This window comes from Scomber japonicus, chromosome 3, assembly GCF_027409825.1.
Source record: "Scomber japonicus isolate fScoJap1 chromosome 3, fScoJap1.pri, whole genome shotgun sequence".
Lineage (NCBI taxonomy): Eukaryota > Metazoa > Chordata > Actinopteri > Scombriformes > Scombridae > Scomber > Scomber japonicus.
Genome location: NC_070580.1, coordinates 29,246,892 through 29,261,604, shown reverse-complemented (window position 1 = coordinate 29,261,604; position 14,713 = coordinate 29,246,892). Strand labels below are relative to the sequence as shown.

At 37.6% G+C, this 14,713-nt stretch overlaps 1 protein-coding gene across 2 annotated transcripts in view; it reads left to right on the top strand.

The window, feature by feature from the left end:
* The window catches only part of igsf21a (immunoglobin superfamily, member 21a), a 168,799-nt gene that overhangs the window by 49,444 nt on the left and 104,642 nt on the right, over positions 1-14,713 (top strand). For both annotated transcript variants that reach the window (XM_053316191.1, XM_053316192.1), the window contains exon 2: positions 10,382-10,494. In XM_053316191.1, coding sequence (XP_053172166.1) covers positions 10,382-10,494 — 113 coding nt within the window. The remainder of the gene's footprint in view (positions 1-10,381; positions 10,495-14,713) is intronic.

Below are 14,713 nucleotides of genomic sequence, written 5' to 3'. Positions count from 1 at the left end.
GAAGATCTTTTACAATGAATTTGAAAACTTATTATTGAACAAATATTTAAATTATCCTTTATCTCTCCATCTGTGTATATAGCCATCTATTATCATGTGTTTGTTTGCACTTGACTTTGGCTGTTTGCGTGTGTGCATGCATGTGTGTTTGTGTCACTAAAAATTGGACTGTGACTCCCGCTCTGCTCAAATGTGTTTACTTCATGTATAACACCCACACGCATTGTACCAGAGGCTTTTACTGAAATTGGAATGAAGAATAGTGAATAGAATCATAAAACGCTATTTGAAAAATTACTTTGAGGCAGGATTTAGGGAACACATTTTCTATTTCTACTGCTGGTGTCCGCTTAGTTTTTTCCGGGCAAAATAAACACTTCTAAGCAGAGCAGACACTTTGACCACTTTCTGCTTGTGTTCATGTCTGTAGCTGATTTCCTTTCTGTAGATGCTGAGTAGAACATTACAACCTGGTTACTTCATATTCAAGTGTTGCTCTCTATAATGAGAGGAAAAGTAATACAAAAATCTGCCATTATCAGCTCACTCCAAGTTGGTTTAAATTCACCCAAAAAAAGTTTGTACAAACACCAAACACACACGACAAGGAAGTTCTAGCAGTTGATCTTCCAAATTCAAGCAAAAACTTAATAAGCAAGAAATGTAATGAAGCAGCAAAATCCAAATATTTCATAGCCAAAGAGCTGCACCGTCAGCTTAAAAAAAACAACTTACATTTACTCCATAACTTCCTATATTTACCTCACTGACTGTCCCTTATTTATGAAAACTCATACAGATCCACACACTGGTGTATCATACTGCGGCACTGAGCCATAAGAAGGCTCTGCTTGCTCACTGTAGTGTGTGCACCATCCCCAGCCTGCTTTATTAAAGGTGCAAGACATGAAACTGTTCAAACAGGTCTTGTTCACTTCAACTCTTTGGGGGCTTACTCTTTTTTGGTGAAAACAATCAGTTGGTAGAGTATACTGACTGTGGGACAGGCAGCAATGGCTAATACTACAATCTTGCTCCATAAGAACACCATTTACATTCCCAAAAAGTGTTATTCTGAAGCCATAAAATGAGTTGAGCAGAACCTATTAATATTTTACATTTGAACCACTACGCTTGCTACTACTGTACCATGAAACTAAATAATATCCCCTACATACTTGTAGAGACATAACTTCCATGCAGCTATTTTCAGAAACCAGAATTACACAGCCCTCCGTGAGCTGAAATTTGATTATTTCTCAGTAAATTATTGAGATTGGCAGCCACAGAACAACAATAAAAAATAATTTCCATCTGCAATAATGAAGCCAGGAGGCAGATGGATCTATATTTAGCCAGCAGGAGTGATGCAGGTTTTGCAATATCCTCTCAAAAAAACAAAAATGCATTTTATTGTACTGACATGTCATAAGGTAAGCCCTGTTCTCATAAAATGTACCAGATATTATTATGATGAATCTCTTAAGCAAGGCAAAGGGATATTGGTGTACACTATCACTTTAATACTATTTAAAACACCAATGGCTTTGTGTGCACTGATGCAAAAGCTCTCACATGGTTGTAATGGTCCTTTAAAAATCCCCAATTTTCTGTAGGTTATAGAAACAGGTTTTTGTAATTCAGAGTTTTAATGATATTCCATTTTGTCAGCAGTGTTTTGTTCTTGATTTTTAGCTGTCAGATCTCATTGCTCTACATGTAAAAACACTTTCTTGTTGGTTGTTATGTCAAAAAACTTTGTTCTCCATTGTTCACAGTTTTTCCTTTTTCATCCACTGTACTAAAAATCAGACTTGTCAGCCTGTGAGTTTTACATTTTGGAGCCTTTGCTGGCATCACACAGCCACAAAGTGAACATTTCACATGCAGGATTGTCACACTATCAAAAAAAGGCCTTTTGTAATTCCAGCTCAGTGATAAAACGCAGTACTCTGTGGACTGCAGAGCACCCTTGCCAGCACTGCTGCTGAGAGCAGAGAGCGGTGCATTGGTCCTTTTTAAGTCACTAGTTTCTTTCTGTTTGTCAGCCACTTTTGAAATATGAATAAACAAATGTGTGGTTATCTCCCAACAGTGATTATATCAGGCTTTACAAATCTCCACAGGATACACACAATCTAATGGCACATTTGTTATCCCCACACATACAAGTTCCCGGATGGATAATCTACACACTAGAAATGGCTATGTCATTTTTCCTGATGATGTGGCCATGAAAACTCTGGTACTCCGACTCCCCGGAGGCTACTTGCATGCTGCAGCAGTGGTCATCTTCTGTCTTTATCATGCGAGACTCATGTTGTTGCTGTTGGACCAAAGCCTCGCATCCTCCAAAAGTGTGTTTTTTATGGGTCAAGAGAGAAAAGGGCTTGTTTTCTTGTCGGCATTTATTTATTTTCTTGAAATTACATGACAGGTTTTTAACATGATTCATGGTGCTGAGGGTCATGGAACTCACACAGCAAGTAAATGAATAGCTTCATATCTAGTAAGGAATAACAAGGAACAGCAAGTCCTATATTTGCAATTTTTCTTGATGGCAGCTGTTCACTAATACAGGGATAGAAAAGAAAGAGTGGGATATAGAGGGATCAGAGATTCACTGCTTTAGTTGGCCAGCTAACTGCAGCAATGACATACACACCACTGCAGCTGACTAACTCCATGTGGGAAGGCTGGCTGCATTTCCGCTCTGGCTTCAACTCTTCTCACCAATGACATGATAATTCCACATGCCTAAGGCCATTCAGAATGAGCACCCGCTGATAGGGTTCCTTGTGATTGCTATCCACTATAGCAGTACGGGCTTGTGGGAGGGCGATGGATTACAATGGATGGGTGCTGACACTCTTGAAGCTGAAGCATGTCATTAAACAGTAAATCACTCTGATTGAACAACGCATTGGCTCCCAGTTTTTCTGTTTGCAAAAGAAGACCTTCTCCGCAGGCACAGATTGTGTTCTTGGCCAGAATAAATCAGCAACCAGTCATTCAAATTGTCCTCCCATGTAACACTTTCTGGGCCCAGTTCGCATGTACAGTTACAAATTGGTGCCTGAGATGTGTCGACTGTGGTGAACAATCACAGCGATGTTCATTCATCCGCTTTAAACACTGTTAGTTTGATAAAGGTGATGATAAAAAACACTTTATATTTTAGCACGTTTTATATTATCAGAGATTAATTCTAGCATTACAAATGTGAAAGTGTACCCGTCAAATAACCAAGTGTTGTGTGATGAGAAGAAGTAAAGACAAAGACAATGCTATGTGGAGTTTAAAACAACAGCAAAATAAACATTATAATACAAACAAGAGATTTAGATGCATAATCTACATAAAAGCTTTGAATCCATTTGTTAATGTTTGTGCATTGCATATATTTGTGCACGTTTCCTGCTGACAGAAGATGATCAAACAAGTGAAGTTGAAAGGAAACATCTATTTCTTTACAGACCTGTTTTTAGTCGTTTGGGCTATCATTTGTGGTTATAACACCATGACATTTCTGAGGTCTGGGGATAAGGCAACACAGGTAGATACAGCTTTACAACAGAGACCAATATGGCAACACAAGCTGTCAGACAAATCGCTTGTGTGGCTGATATGAGCAGTCCTCTTGTAAAGCTGTGACTAGCAGAACTGCCACATGTCCACATCTCAGCCATGAAGCAAAACTGTATCAAAACCAATAGGAATGTATAGGCTTAAATAATACAAATAAGACCAAGGTTGGATAAGTGACTTCAATTTGAAAATAAAGGTGTAATATCCCTGTATCCCTTACAAAGAATCCATAATACGCTGTACGCTTAGGATCTGATGTCATTTCATGTGCCTCAAAACAATTATTTCTCTGGTGGTTGAGTCTAGAAAGCCTGCACAACAATAAAACTGTTTCAAAAGGCAGCAAAGTCCCAAGATGCCCTTTCTGTGCTCCATTCAAAAACTGTATTATACCGTCTTATTACTTTTCATATTATCTAACCAGTGTTTAACCAAACCTATGTGGGACTATAAACTAAATATACTGTATGATGACTTTTTTTTACCATCATAAAAAAAGTCCCACTACCCTCATGTTCTAAGAAATAAAAGGAATGAAGCAATTAAGGTGTTTCTATATCTGTTTCTTCTATTAGAAGCTTAAATAGCCTCATTTAGTGAATATTCTTTATTGATAATAATGTGAATAAGATATATAACATGGGCCATTTGCATAATCTATATCCCTGTTTGCCCTAGGCTCTGGACCTTTTTGTGGGCATGTTTCTGAAGAGACCCACATAACATTGACTAAATGCAAAGATTTCAAATGGAGAGGTTATTGCTGCCAAAACATGTAAAGTATTAATACGTCAGCCACAGCTTTTCCAAAGAGCCCCCCCCCCCCCCCCCCCCCCGCGCTCAGCCAATCACTTATTTGCCTCAAGTTTCTGCCTTCAAATCAGTCACTTGGCTTTTAGAAGTGGAGTTATTAGCTGAATTCATAGATTACACGGGTCCATATTGCTGGACTTTCACAGTGGAAGCTGGTGCCAAGTATATTAGATATGTTTAATTACAGATGATGTAGTACAACTGTGCCAAAAAATCTTGTTTTGCTAAAAGACATGAGCACAAGTATTGATGCAGTATGCCACACTGACACTATGGTATCCTGTTTCTATTTGAGTAAAAATGATTCAACATGAGCTACAACATTTATCCTCTGTTCTTGCAATCACTTTTTCCAACAAAAAGCAACATATTTTTTTTCCACATATACTCTTTCCTGGAAGTGATAATGCTTAACTTTGTTTTAGACACTACAAATCAGCTCTGTTTGTTTACACTGCTTAGAGGCACAGATGAGGAAAAGAAGTGAGAAAACTCAGCCATCCATTTTTCTCATACATTTCGTTGCACTGACATCTAAGCAAAGGTAGGCCATAGCTATAAATCACAGAGCACAATAACAGGCACATTTTGGGCCGGTCTATCATTGGGCCGTGTTTTGTTTTCTCATTGCATCTTGGCAAATTGCTGTTATTAATGGGAGAAAGCATAGTTTGCAGCCCTCATTAGATGTTGTTCCAACAGCGCCTCTGATGGATTAAGACAAGCTGGAGGCCTTGTCTGCCTCTACAACCAGCTAATATGAGCCAATTAAATGCTGTGCACTCTCTGGCCACTCCACACTTGCTTATGTGCTCTTACAATGATATCCAAGTATTCAGCTTCATGGCCAAATGGATTTTGGTTTCAACATAAGTAGATTTTCTGCAGAACTATATGCTTACCCTCACACTGTATGATAATAAATTATGTCCTTTTTAAAGCAGTTGGTTTCTGGTTGCTGAACATTTTTGCTTTGATCAGAAGTTAGTTTAAGATCTTCATCCGCATTTTTTTTTTTTAAACCTCTCCCCTCAGTAATTGGAACTATTTGTGACACAAGCTCTGTTGGTTCTACTCGGGATGTGAGAGGCACAGCTGCTATCCGAGAGTGTTGCATTTCAAGGTAACGTCAGCCTAGCAGAACGTCTGATTCATACAGAAAAAGCTTATGGGGTAGATGGCTGTGAGCGCTATATAAATATACCCCGGGCTTCCTTCGAATGCGGGGCTTATAACACAGGAAGGATCGATATTGTGCAGCGCTAGCATGAAAACAGAATGTAATTCTCTCTGTCTGCTGAATTTAAGCTCAGCTAAACCGAAGGTGTTCACGGTGCCAGACATAACTTGTTAGAGCTTACTGGATATATCCAGCCTGACGCTTAAGTCATATTACCTTAAAAGGCTCAAAAAGTCATCTAAGAAAAACATTTCACACCAAAGAACATATTTATGTGATTTTAACAAACTGTGGAAGAACTTGTTTTGTGCTTCTTTTTTACTCGTCGAGTTTTTCAAAAAACTAAAATCACAACTATAATATAAGTGCTGTTCTTTTTATCAAAGGAGAATCACTCTCCTCCTGAGGATTGAAATACTTTGCATAACACATTGAAGTAAAGTAACATTTCCAGCTTCAATCCATACAATATATTACAGCAGATTAAATTATTTTTTATAATTAATTTAAAACTCTTGGTCGGGGGTTTGGTTTGTTTTAACTTAATTGCTGGTGTTAGCAGAGCACGCAGCATAAGGTTCAATAAAAGCAACAATTTAGTTATTTTTTATTGTGATGAACATTTTCTAACAGTACTGACTTCTGATTGGAGACTTGTGTGTCCACTCAGAGCTGAGACACTCTGGGGCAGCTGTCTAAACGATCACAAGTGTTGAATTATCTCTGATGGGTGATGACTTACACAAACACTTTGCGCTATGTTGATTTTTGACGCTCCGAGTTGAATTAACACAAGCCTTTTTGCTGTGTGAATATTCATCTTATTAGCCCATGTTTTAACAAGGGCATCAAGTATAACAAGAGATATTGCTCCGTTGGAACACTTTCAACAGAGAATTGGCAAATAAAATGTGTCTAATTTATGAAGTCATTTGGATGGCATTGGGTGGTTATTGAATTGCGTGGGAATTATGCCCTCATGTCTTGGTATGTGCAGCCTGCAACTGTTCCAGTTTCTCGTAGGGATTATTTGAAATGTGAACTTCCCTGGCATGAGTGCATAACCCATATAATTTGCTCTTTTAAAAATTCCTCATCCCTCCCCACATGCTCGGGAGCATTTTTCTGTCATTGGCTATGTAACATTTTCCTCTGTGCCACATAGTCAATGAATTGTTCACAATTAATCCCTGAAACCACACAAGAAGACCACTAGATTTGTGTACAGTATGCTTTGTATTGTCTGAATAATGCACCCTAATAACAGGCTTTATTATTCTGTATAATTGTTTATACATTACAAGTGTAAGCGTATACAGTGCATATCCTGCAGGACTGGGTTGAATTTAGAAGTATAATACAACCTTTTTCTAAAAGTGTCCCTTCATGAAGATAAGGCACATGTTTATCCCCTGGTGAGTGAGTAAAACTATTCCACAGAGTGAGTTGACTTTTTTTTTCTTGTAATATTCATTACAACCACCTCTCTGGAAAACTCACAAAGAGACATTTACAAGGCCAGACTGCTCCTCTTGTGGGTTCATAGTAAGTGGTTAGGATTTTCTCTAAGAGCATCAGCTCTGTGTTAATGACATGCAGTCTCCGGAAAGGTTTATCCATTCAATTTGACTCTAGAGAGAAGATCTCTTCAGCCTGCTGATTAAATTAAGATTCTTTAATAAGCATATCTAGGTGCACTGACACGAGAGACATGCTGATCTGTGTCTACCAATGCAGATACCCAAGACTATCTATTTAAAAAGCAAGTTACACGGAACTTCTGCAATATCACATCTTTTTCTTTCAGTTACATAGCACAATGTGTGAATGATTACTCACCTCTTTTCTACTTTGCCGTGCCACTCAAATCCACCGCTGTATTGTGTAGTCTTTTCTAAAATTAGAAGTTCAGTATTCATGTTGGACATGCAGTATACCTTTGAATTATTCAGTGAAGTCTTATTCTCATTCACACTGCTCTAAATTGTATGTAAAACTCAGTAATTCTGGAAATCCATACTATTTTGCTGATGCAGTATTTTTGGTGTATAGTTTACCTTTTTGTGAAAGATAAACAACAATGTAGACAAATAGATTCTTACACGAAAGACCTTGCAAGGGACAGTCTCTTTACACTGTGAAAAAAAGGGAAAAATGTGCCATTTCAGCATGATTTCACTCAGGCAACAGAATAATCCTTGTACAGTGTAAGGACCAAGCAATGAGTGAATATGTGAGGAAGTTACTTATATCGAAGGTTCTCTATTTGTGAAAGTCAATTGCACCTGCACTGTAGCTGTTTTAGGTGCATACAGTATACATGCTTTTCTTACTGAACCTGTTAGGTATTTTGGTGACTAAGTGTGAACACTGCTGCATCTATGTGGGAGGAGAAGCTCACTACACGGGTGTATCGCTAACAATCAAGAGGAACAGAGCAATATGGAATATGCAATAAGGATTTGCATGGATTTACGCAAACACCATGCCAAAGGTTGATGACGCAATCATGTTTTTCTCTGATATTTTGTCAATGAAAAGATCCTTTTCAAGATCTAACCCAGTTCGTGGCCGCAGTAGAAAAATGAGACATGAGCCATTTTTCATTATGATTACCCCTACAGTACATGTGGGTGTAGTGGGAATGACTGTTGCCTCAACATAAAACTGTCAGCATACATCGTGACACACATAGTAGATACTGGCTGCCACCTCTTTGTTGATTAGTAGTGGAAATGACTCTCGTCCTATAGACACACAGGTTCCTGTGGTGGACAAGCAGTTCATCAGGCAGGACATGAGTCATCAGACAAAATACTGTCTTTTTCTTTTTTTTTTCTATTATTTTTTAAATGGAAATGCTTCACTGAATAACAACTTCTCTCTTTCTCTCTCTCTCTCTATGTATGTTCTGTCTCTAACATCTTTTTCAAATAATAGCAAAGTGCCACAACAAATTTAAGAGAAAAATATTCATTTGAAAAAAGCCAAAGAGATATAGACAAGAGATATCGACATTGTAACATTTTGACCTGGAAATGAATCTCTATTGTACAGTATTCAAAAGCTACATTATCTGTCGTTTTCCTTTCTTTTCCGATCAGATGTTGGAGTCTGTTGATACACTGAGGACCTCAATTTGTGTTCATGGGGTCCCATTTCCCCCTTTTTATACTGTGTTTTTACTGCTATATCTAGCATATTTTTTTCTTTGCATTCTCTTGAATACTATTCGGGTTGCTCATCTTTCAGTTTTTCAGTGTTCAGTGGAAGTCAACCCACACACCACTGCTGACTCCATCTGCTTGCCAGAGACTTTCCTTACCCTTTTGTAAAATAGATATATTTTGAGATATATATATTTGGACACAACATTGAGACCTCCCCTAATTTTAGGTTATGTGTTACCACTTGAATGCATCCTTCAATCAGCCCTCATTTAATTGCACCCCCTGCAGTCTATTCATGCATTTATTTTCTCCTATTATCAAAGGGTAATTGCCTTTGTCTTTTTATTTGGATGATATAACTTCAAACCTTTACTGACTATCGCCTTAAACATGTATGTGTGGATTAGATAAACTACACCTGCAGGTCTGTGTGAGACATTGTGTAGGAGTTTTTTTTTTTTTTTTCAAAGAGCTTATGATCAGGCATAATAAAACAAGGTCAAGAATCCGTCTGGCAACTTTTCTCTTTGAGAAACCAAACTTCAAATCAGTGTCTGACATCAGAACTGAATAGTCAATAGCAATTGAAGATCCTTTCTTATATTCCCTTTACTTCTTTTGTTTTTTAACATTGGTGAGTGTATGCGTGGGGTTACTGAATCTACTGAGATCTAGATAAATTAAAAAGATAGATGGATTTAAAAAATAAAATAACATAATTTTTCAAATGACATTTGTAAAGCTCCAAGCAGATTCTGAATATAAGGAAAATATGTTATTGTATAAATATAATGACTTAACTGTCCTTGTCAAGCAATGGCAGCTTTACTTTTTAAAATACAATTAATCAGGAATGAAATATATTTTTTCTACTCATTACTCACTCTCAATTGTGACATTTCTAACATTATATATGCCAATCTGCTCTTTTCTTAGATGTTTATTAGCTGAGCATGTTCATTCAAGGACAAACTTCAGATAAATCACTGGTGAAACGTTTCTACAGACTTCTGTTTAACAAGGCATGCAGGATAATATGCATTTATTGTGAGGACTATTTATGTCCTAGAATATGTATACATTCATCCAGATTTCACACACTTTTCTGTTTCAAGGAAGATGGAATTTGAATTTGAGACAACGGGATAGATAATACTGTTAATTGATGATAAATAGCTCCGTCAACAGCTATAGCTATGGTGTATATCACATAGTGTGAAAGATAAGAGAAGTGGTTGCACTCAAACTCAAGTTTGTTTGCCTTAATCTCCAAACTAGATGAATACATTGTGCAAGGTCACCAAAAAATGAATGGCTTCCCCTTCCTTAAGTAACTAGCACTGAAGTGGTATTTACCAAGATTAACCCTGATGTGGGAGAGAGCTTGTTGTGCAATAACATAAAGATGAATGATGGCATTATTCCAAAAGAGAATGTGGACTCACACATACTAATATGCTAATATACTAAAGTACTTTAAATAGAGGAATGTTGACTAAAATTTACCTCAGTAAGAAAAAAAAACAGGCAAACAAACAAACAAAGCACCAACAAAATGTATTTTGTTCTGACTAAGTGTTCTTTTCATGACTCTAATGAAATTCCTTTCTTTTCCCTTCTTTTTTTCCAGGTTATTTGACAGTTACCATAGAGCCCCTGCCTCCTGTTGTTGTGGGAGAGACTGTTACTCTCAAGTGTAACTTCAAAACTGACGGAAGGCTTCGAGAGATTGTTTGGTACAGGGTGAGTAAACCTGTCTATATTTTCAGTTCCATTAAGCAGCCAATATTCCCTGTAACATCCATTTAATTCATAGCAAACCAATCAGAATCGGAGGGGGGGGGGGTCAATGCTAATAGTCATATCACGGCTTTATGAGCGTGTTAGAAGAGAGTAACCACGCACTGTGAATTTTCAATTGTTAGGAAACAAGCTATTATTTTGGCCAGCTGTATGGGAGGCATCACTGACTGTAGCTTGGGAATTTGATTTCTCAAGCCGCCGGTCATCACCATCATGTCTTAATAGTTCACAGCTGGTGATTCAACAGTTATTAAAATCCCAGTTGGTTTACTGTTTAAGTGACGCCAGTAATTAAATTGAACAATAAATAAATACATACATAAATACATACAGGTCCAAGATTTACTTTATTTAATCCATAAATCTGTCATAATGCGTGGATATTGTATGAAAGGTAATATCAATAAAGCAATATACATGATATTGCAATGAACAGAGGAAACATTTCTTTCACTGAGTCACTGATGAGCACTTGAAATGGAAAGCAGTAGCAGCTGCAACAATCACAGTCTTGCCTGACCATTGTTTTTGCCAAAAACTCTCCAATATTTCTCGAGCACCATACACAGCTTGTCTTTATAACAGCAGCTGACTCTTCACCAAGTTGTTAGTGACGTTGTTGAGAGGTGATTGGATTCAAATTGGTCAAATTGTTGAGTCTTAAATGATATCAATAATTTATTAATTTGTTCAAGTACTGTGGGTCTTTCTTAAAATGTATTGCTCTCTCTCTCTTGTCTTGGTCATGATGCAGTTTATCTAATCTAATGACAGATGGCTTACCAAAACAAACAAGACGACAAATACATTGCAAAGGGGGCCTCTGCTCATGAAAATAAACTAGTTTGCAGCTGTTTAAAGCAGCACTCCCTTGATGAGATACATGAAGTTCAGTTTACTCATCATGAGTAGTGCTATTCTGCATGGGGAAAACAGTTGTATAATGCCTGCTTTATTTGTGAAAAGTCTGAGAAATAACCCCGGTGATGCCATCTGGCAAAAGGCATTATTGAGTTACATTTCGGGGGAACTTAGCGTCCAATGTTTCTGGAGGTTGACTCACTTTAAATTTTACCCATTGTAATAGCCTTTGTTATTCCTCTGACTTTATAGAAGTTAAGTACTAAATTGCTGGAGTAACCCTTAGTTAGTGAGCCCCAGTTAAGACTGAGTATTCATTTAAGAGGGATGGTAGTGAAAGATGAGAAGAGAAATCTGCCAAAAATTAACACAAACTACAGTTCTGCAGTTCACATCCATGTGCTGTATAGCAGAGACGGCATATAAATGAAATTATGTTACAGAGTGAAAATATTTCAGTGGAGCATCATCAACTGATTGCACCAGTTTACTCCCATCAAATAATAAGCCTCTGATGGCAGAAAGAAAATAATAAGCTTCAAGGAAAGTGATTTATTGCTGTTGTGCTGAACTGAACTAGATTGCACATGTGTAAACTATAATGTGTGTAAATTAGCCTTAGCCATTCACTTTAAAACTCAATTTCTGAGCTCTTCATCAACTTGGGTCACTGACCAATCAGCTGGCCCCGGGTGATCTTAGTGGCAGCTGGCCAACATGTCATCATTCCTGATCGATTCAGCATCTTACTTTATAATTATCTATCTAGCATTTGATTATTGTGAATGTACAGCACAACACTGGTGGTGGTGACATTCACCTTGCTTTCACCCTCCTCTCTGAGCTGGAACACTGTTCATTAATGAGCGAGTAGCGTTTTATTGCTTAGGCAGGAACTCTGTCTTTAGAGTAGTTTCTGCTTTCTCACTTTTATTATTGTGAAATAAAACGGTGTCTTTGTACTCATCTTAGCAAATGCTGACCTTTCAAGGTAGGACAGAAGAGAGATTTATGGCACTTTACCCGTTCACCTTAGTATCATTGATCACTTTCACGGCTGTGACAATTTCATTTAATCAGGCAGGGATTGGACTGCGTTGTTTTGCTTGTATTCTGTCAGATTTGTGCGGTGTCTATTGATAGCTGTAGTTTAAATAACCGCTTTCAGAATAATGCTTCTCATATTAAGTTTTCTCACGAGGAAAGCAAAGAGCTTGTAAGAGAAATCGGCCCCATCTCTCTGGTGGCCCCTGCTCAGCACAACCGTTGATAAATTATAAATCAATTACTCATACTCGCCTGCCAAAGTTTCTTTAATCTCTGCCTTTTATTTGACTAAATTGTGTTGACTTCTCATTTTACCTCCTGTTCAAATGGAACTGGGGTTGATACTCACCTGGGGAATCCTCATATCTAATCGAAGCCTGGCCAATCAGACAGAGGGCTAGAATAAACTGAATATTTCAGCAAGTGCTCAGTCGTGGAGCTTCATCCTGACGTATTCTGTTTGAGGTTTTTTTTTTTTATGCACGACACATCCAGACTTCAGTCAGAATTAGCACGTCTCAGGGTGTACTTAAGATAAACCTGATTACTTCAGAGAACCTTTCAAGCCACACAAATTCTTTACAACATTATATATAGAACAAGAGAGATAAAAGTAATGGATTTGATACGAGTGCCACAATGGTTTGTATTATATTAAAGCATTTTGTATTTTCTTTATCTCTGAGGTTTTTATTATTAAGATTTTGACTTGACCTTTCCATATTATTTGAAAAAAACTTACCATACAATACTTTATCATTGATTTAACCCTAAAGGTATCCTGTTTTTTTTGTCCACTATGGAGCAGTGTTTGTATGAATGGGTTTGTTTGTCTGCACACCCACTTGGTGCAGTAACACAGTAATGTGCCAGTGAAAGGCAGAGAAGAAGGCAGCACGCAAGTAATCAAGGATGCACTATAACCAATGCAGGTTTTTAAAATGTTCCAAAGGTCCTTGCAAATGTTGAATTAGGAAGGGAACACATTTAATAAATTTGTTAGACCTCAAGGATACACATAATGTGCTTGGTGAGTGTAACTGAATATTAACAAAAAGCTTTGCATGTTTACAAGAGGACTCCACAGTCTAAAAAAAAACACACCACAGAAGCCAATTTGAGTTCGAGAAAGGTGTTTGACACTTATCTTCTATTTCTTATTCAGCGTACAGTAGTCATCAACTGCACCTTTTTTTCAGTGACCGCTTTGAAAATGTAGTGGCTGTGATGATTAAGTATTAATAAAGTAGCTTAAATCTGTTTTAATACTTTGAACCCAAAGATTTTTCAGGTCTGGCCAGAGTCCACCGCTGCATAACCTGCAGGTCCGCGCCCTGGAAGCACTGCAGTTTAATTCAATGATTCTCTTCTGTGCAGTGTGGGAATGCATCATGCAGTGGTATACATATATATATATATATGAGTGCTTAAACATGAACATGAAACATCAAACATGGGTGGATGGGATGGATGGACATTTATTTATCTTTGTTTGTAACTTGTATATGTATAAGGATGTATTGTTCTTTTTATTAATTATTTTTTTTATTTTACCCCATGTGACAGGATAGGCTGTCATGTCATCTGTAATTTGTCGTGCTATCTTTGTCTGCTTTGAAAGAGGATCACAATGGAAATAAGTTATCCTTAAACTTCACTGTGTTATCCTTGACATTTTAAATGCCTACATATTAGTCGCAGCATGTAGCATTTTATATCTATTTGCTTGTTATGTCAAATGAATAAAGATAAAATATAAAAAAAATCCCTCATAATACCTCTACTTTAGTTTACTCAGGATGACACAAGATTAGGAGACAGACAAAGAGAGAGTGAATGGAAGAGAGTCAGAGCAGTCCTCGGTAATGGATGTGGTATAGTCCTGCTGTTAATGCTTCAAGAGCAAATAAATGAAAGCCTCTAAAGTGTGTATGATATTGCACTACAGGCCATATGAATGTTTTTCGTGAGTGGTGAATACTGGCAGGCCATGGATTAAGCACTATAGATGTGTAATACCATCAAGCTGTCTGCTATGCTTTAATAGCGTACCAAATAGTAATGATGGATCATTTGATAGGGTGGTGCTAATGTGCTGGCTGTTTAGGAGAAGAATGTCAGCATGGCTGCGCTCAGAGACTGCTCCTCAAAGACGTGCGCACAAGCTCATCTGATGCTGTGCTCGTTTTAATTTATGTCATTCTAATGAATATATACATATGGGACCTCTCCCAGTGGGCGCCCAGGTACA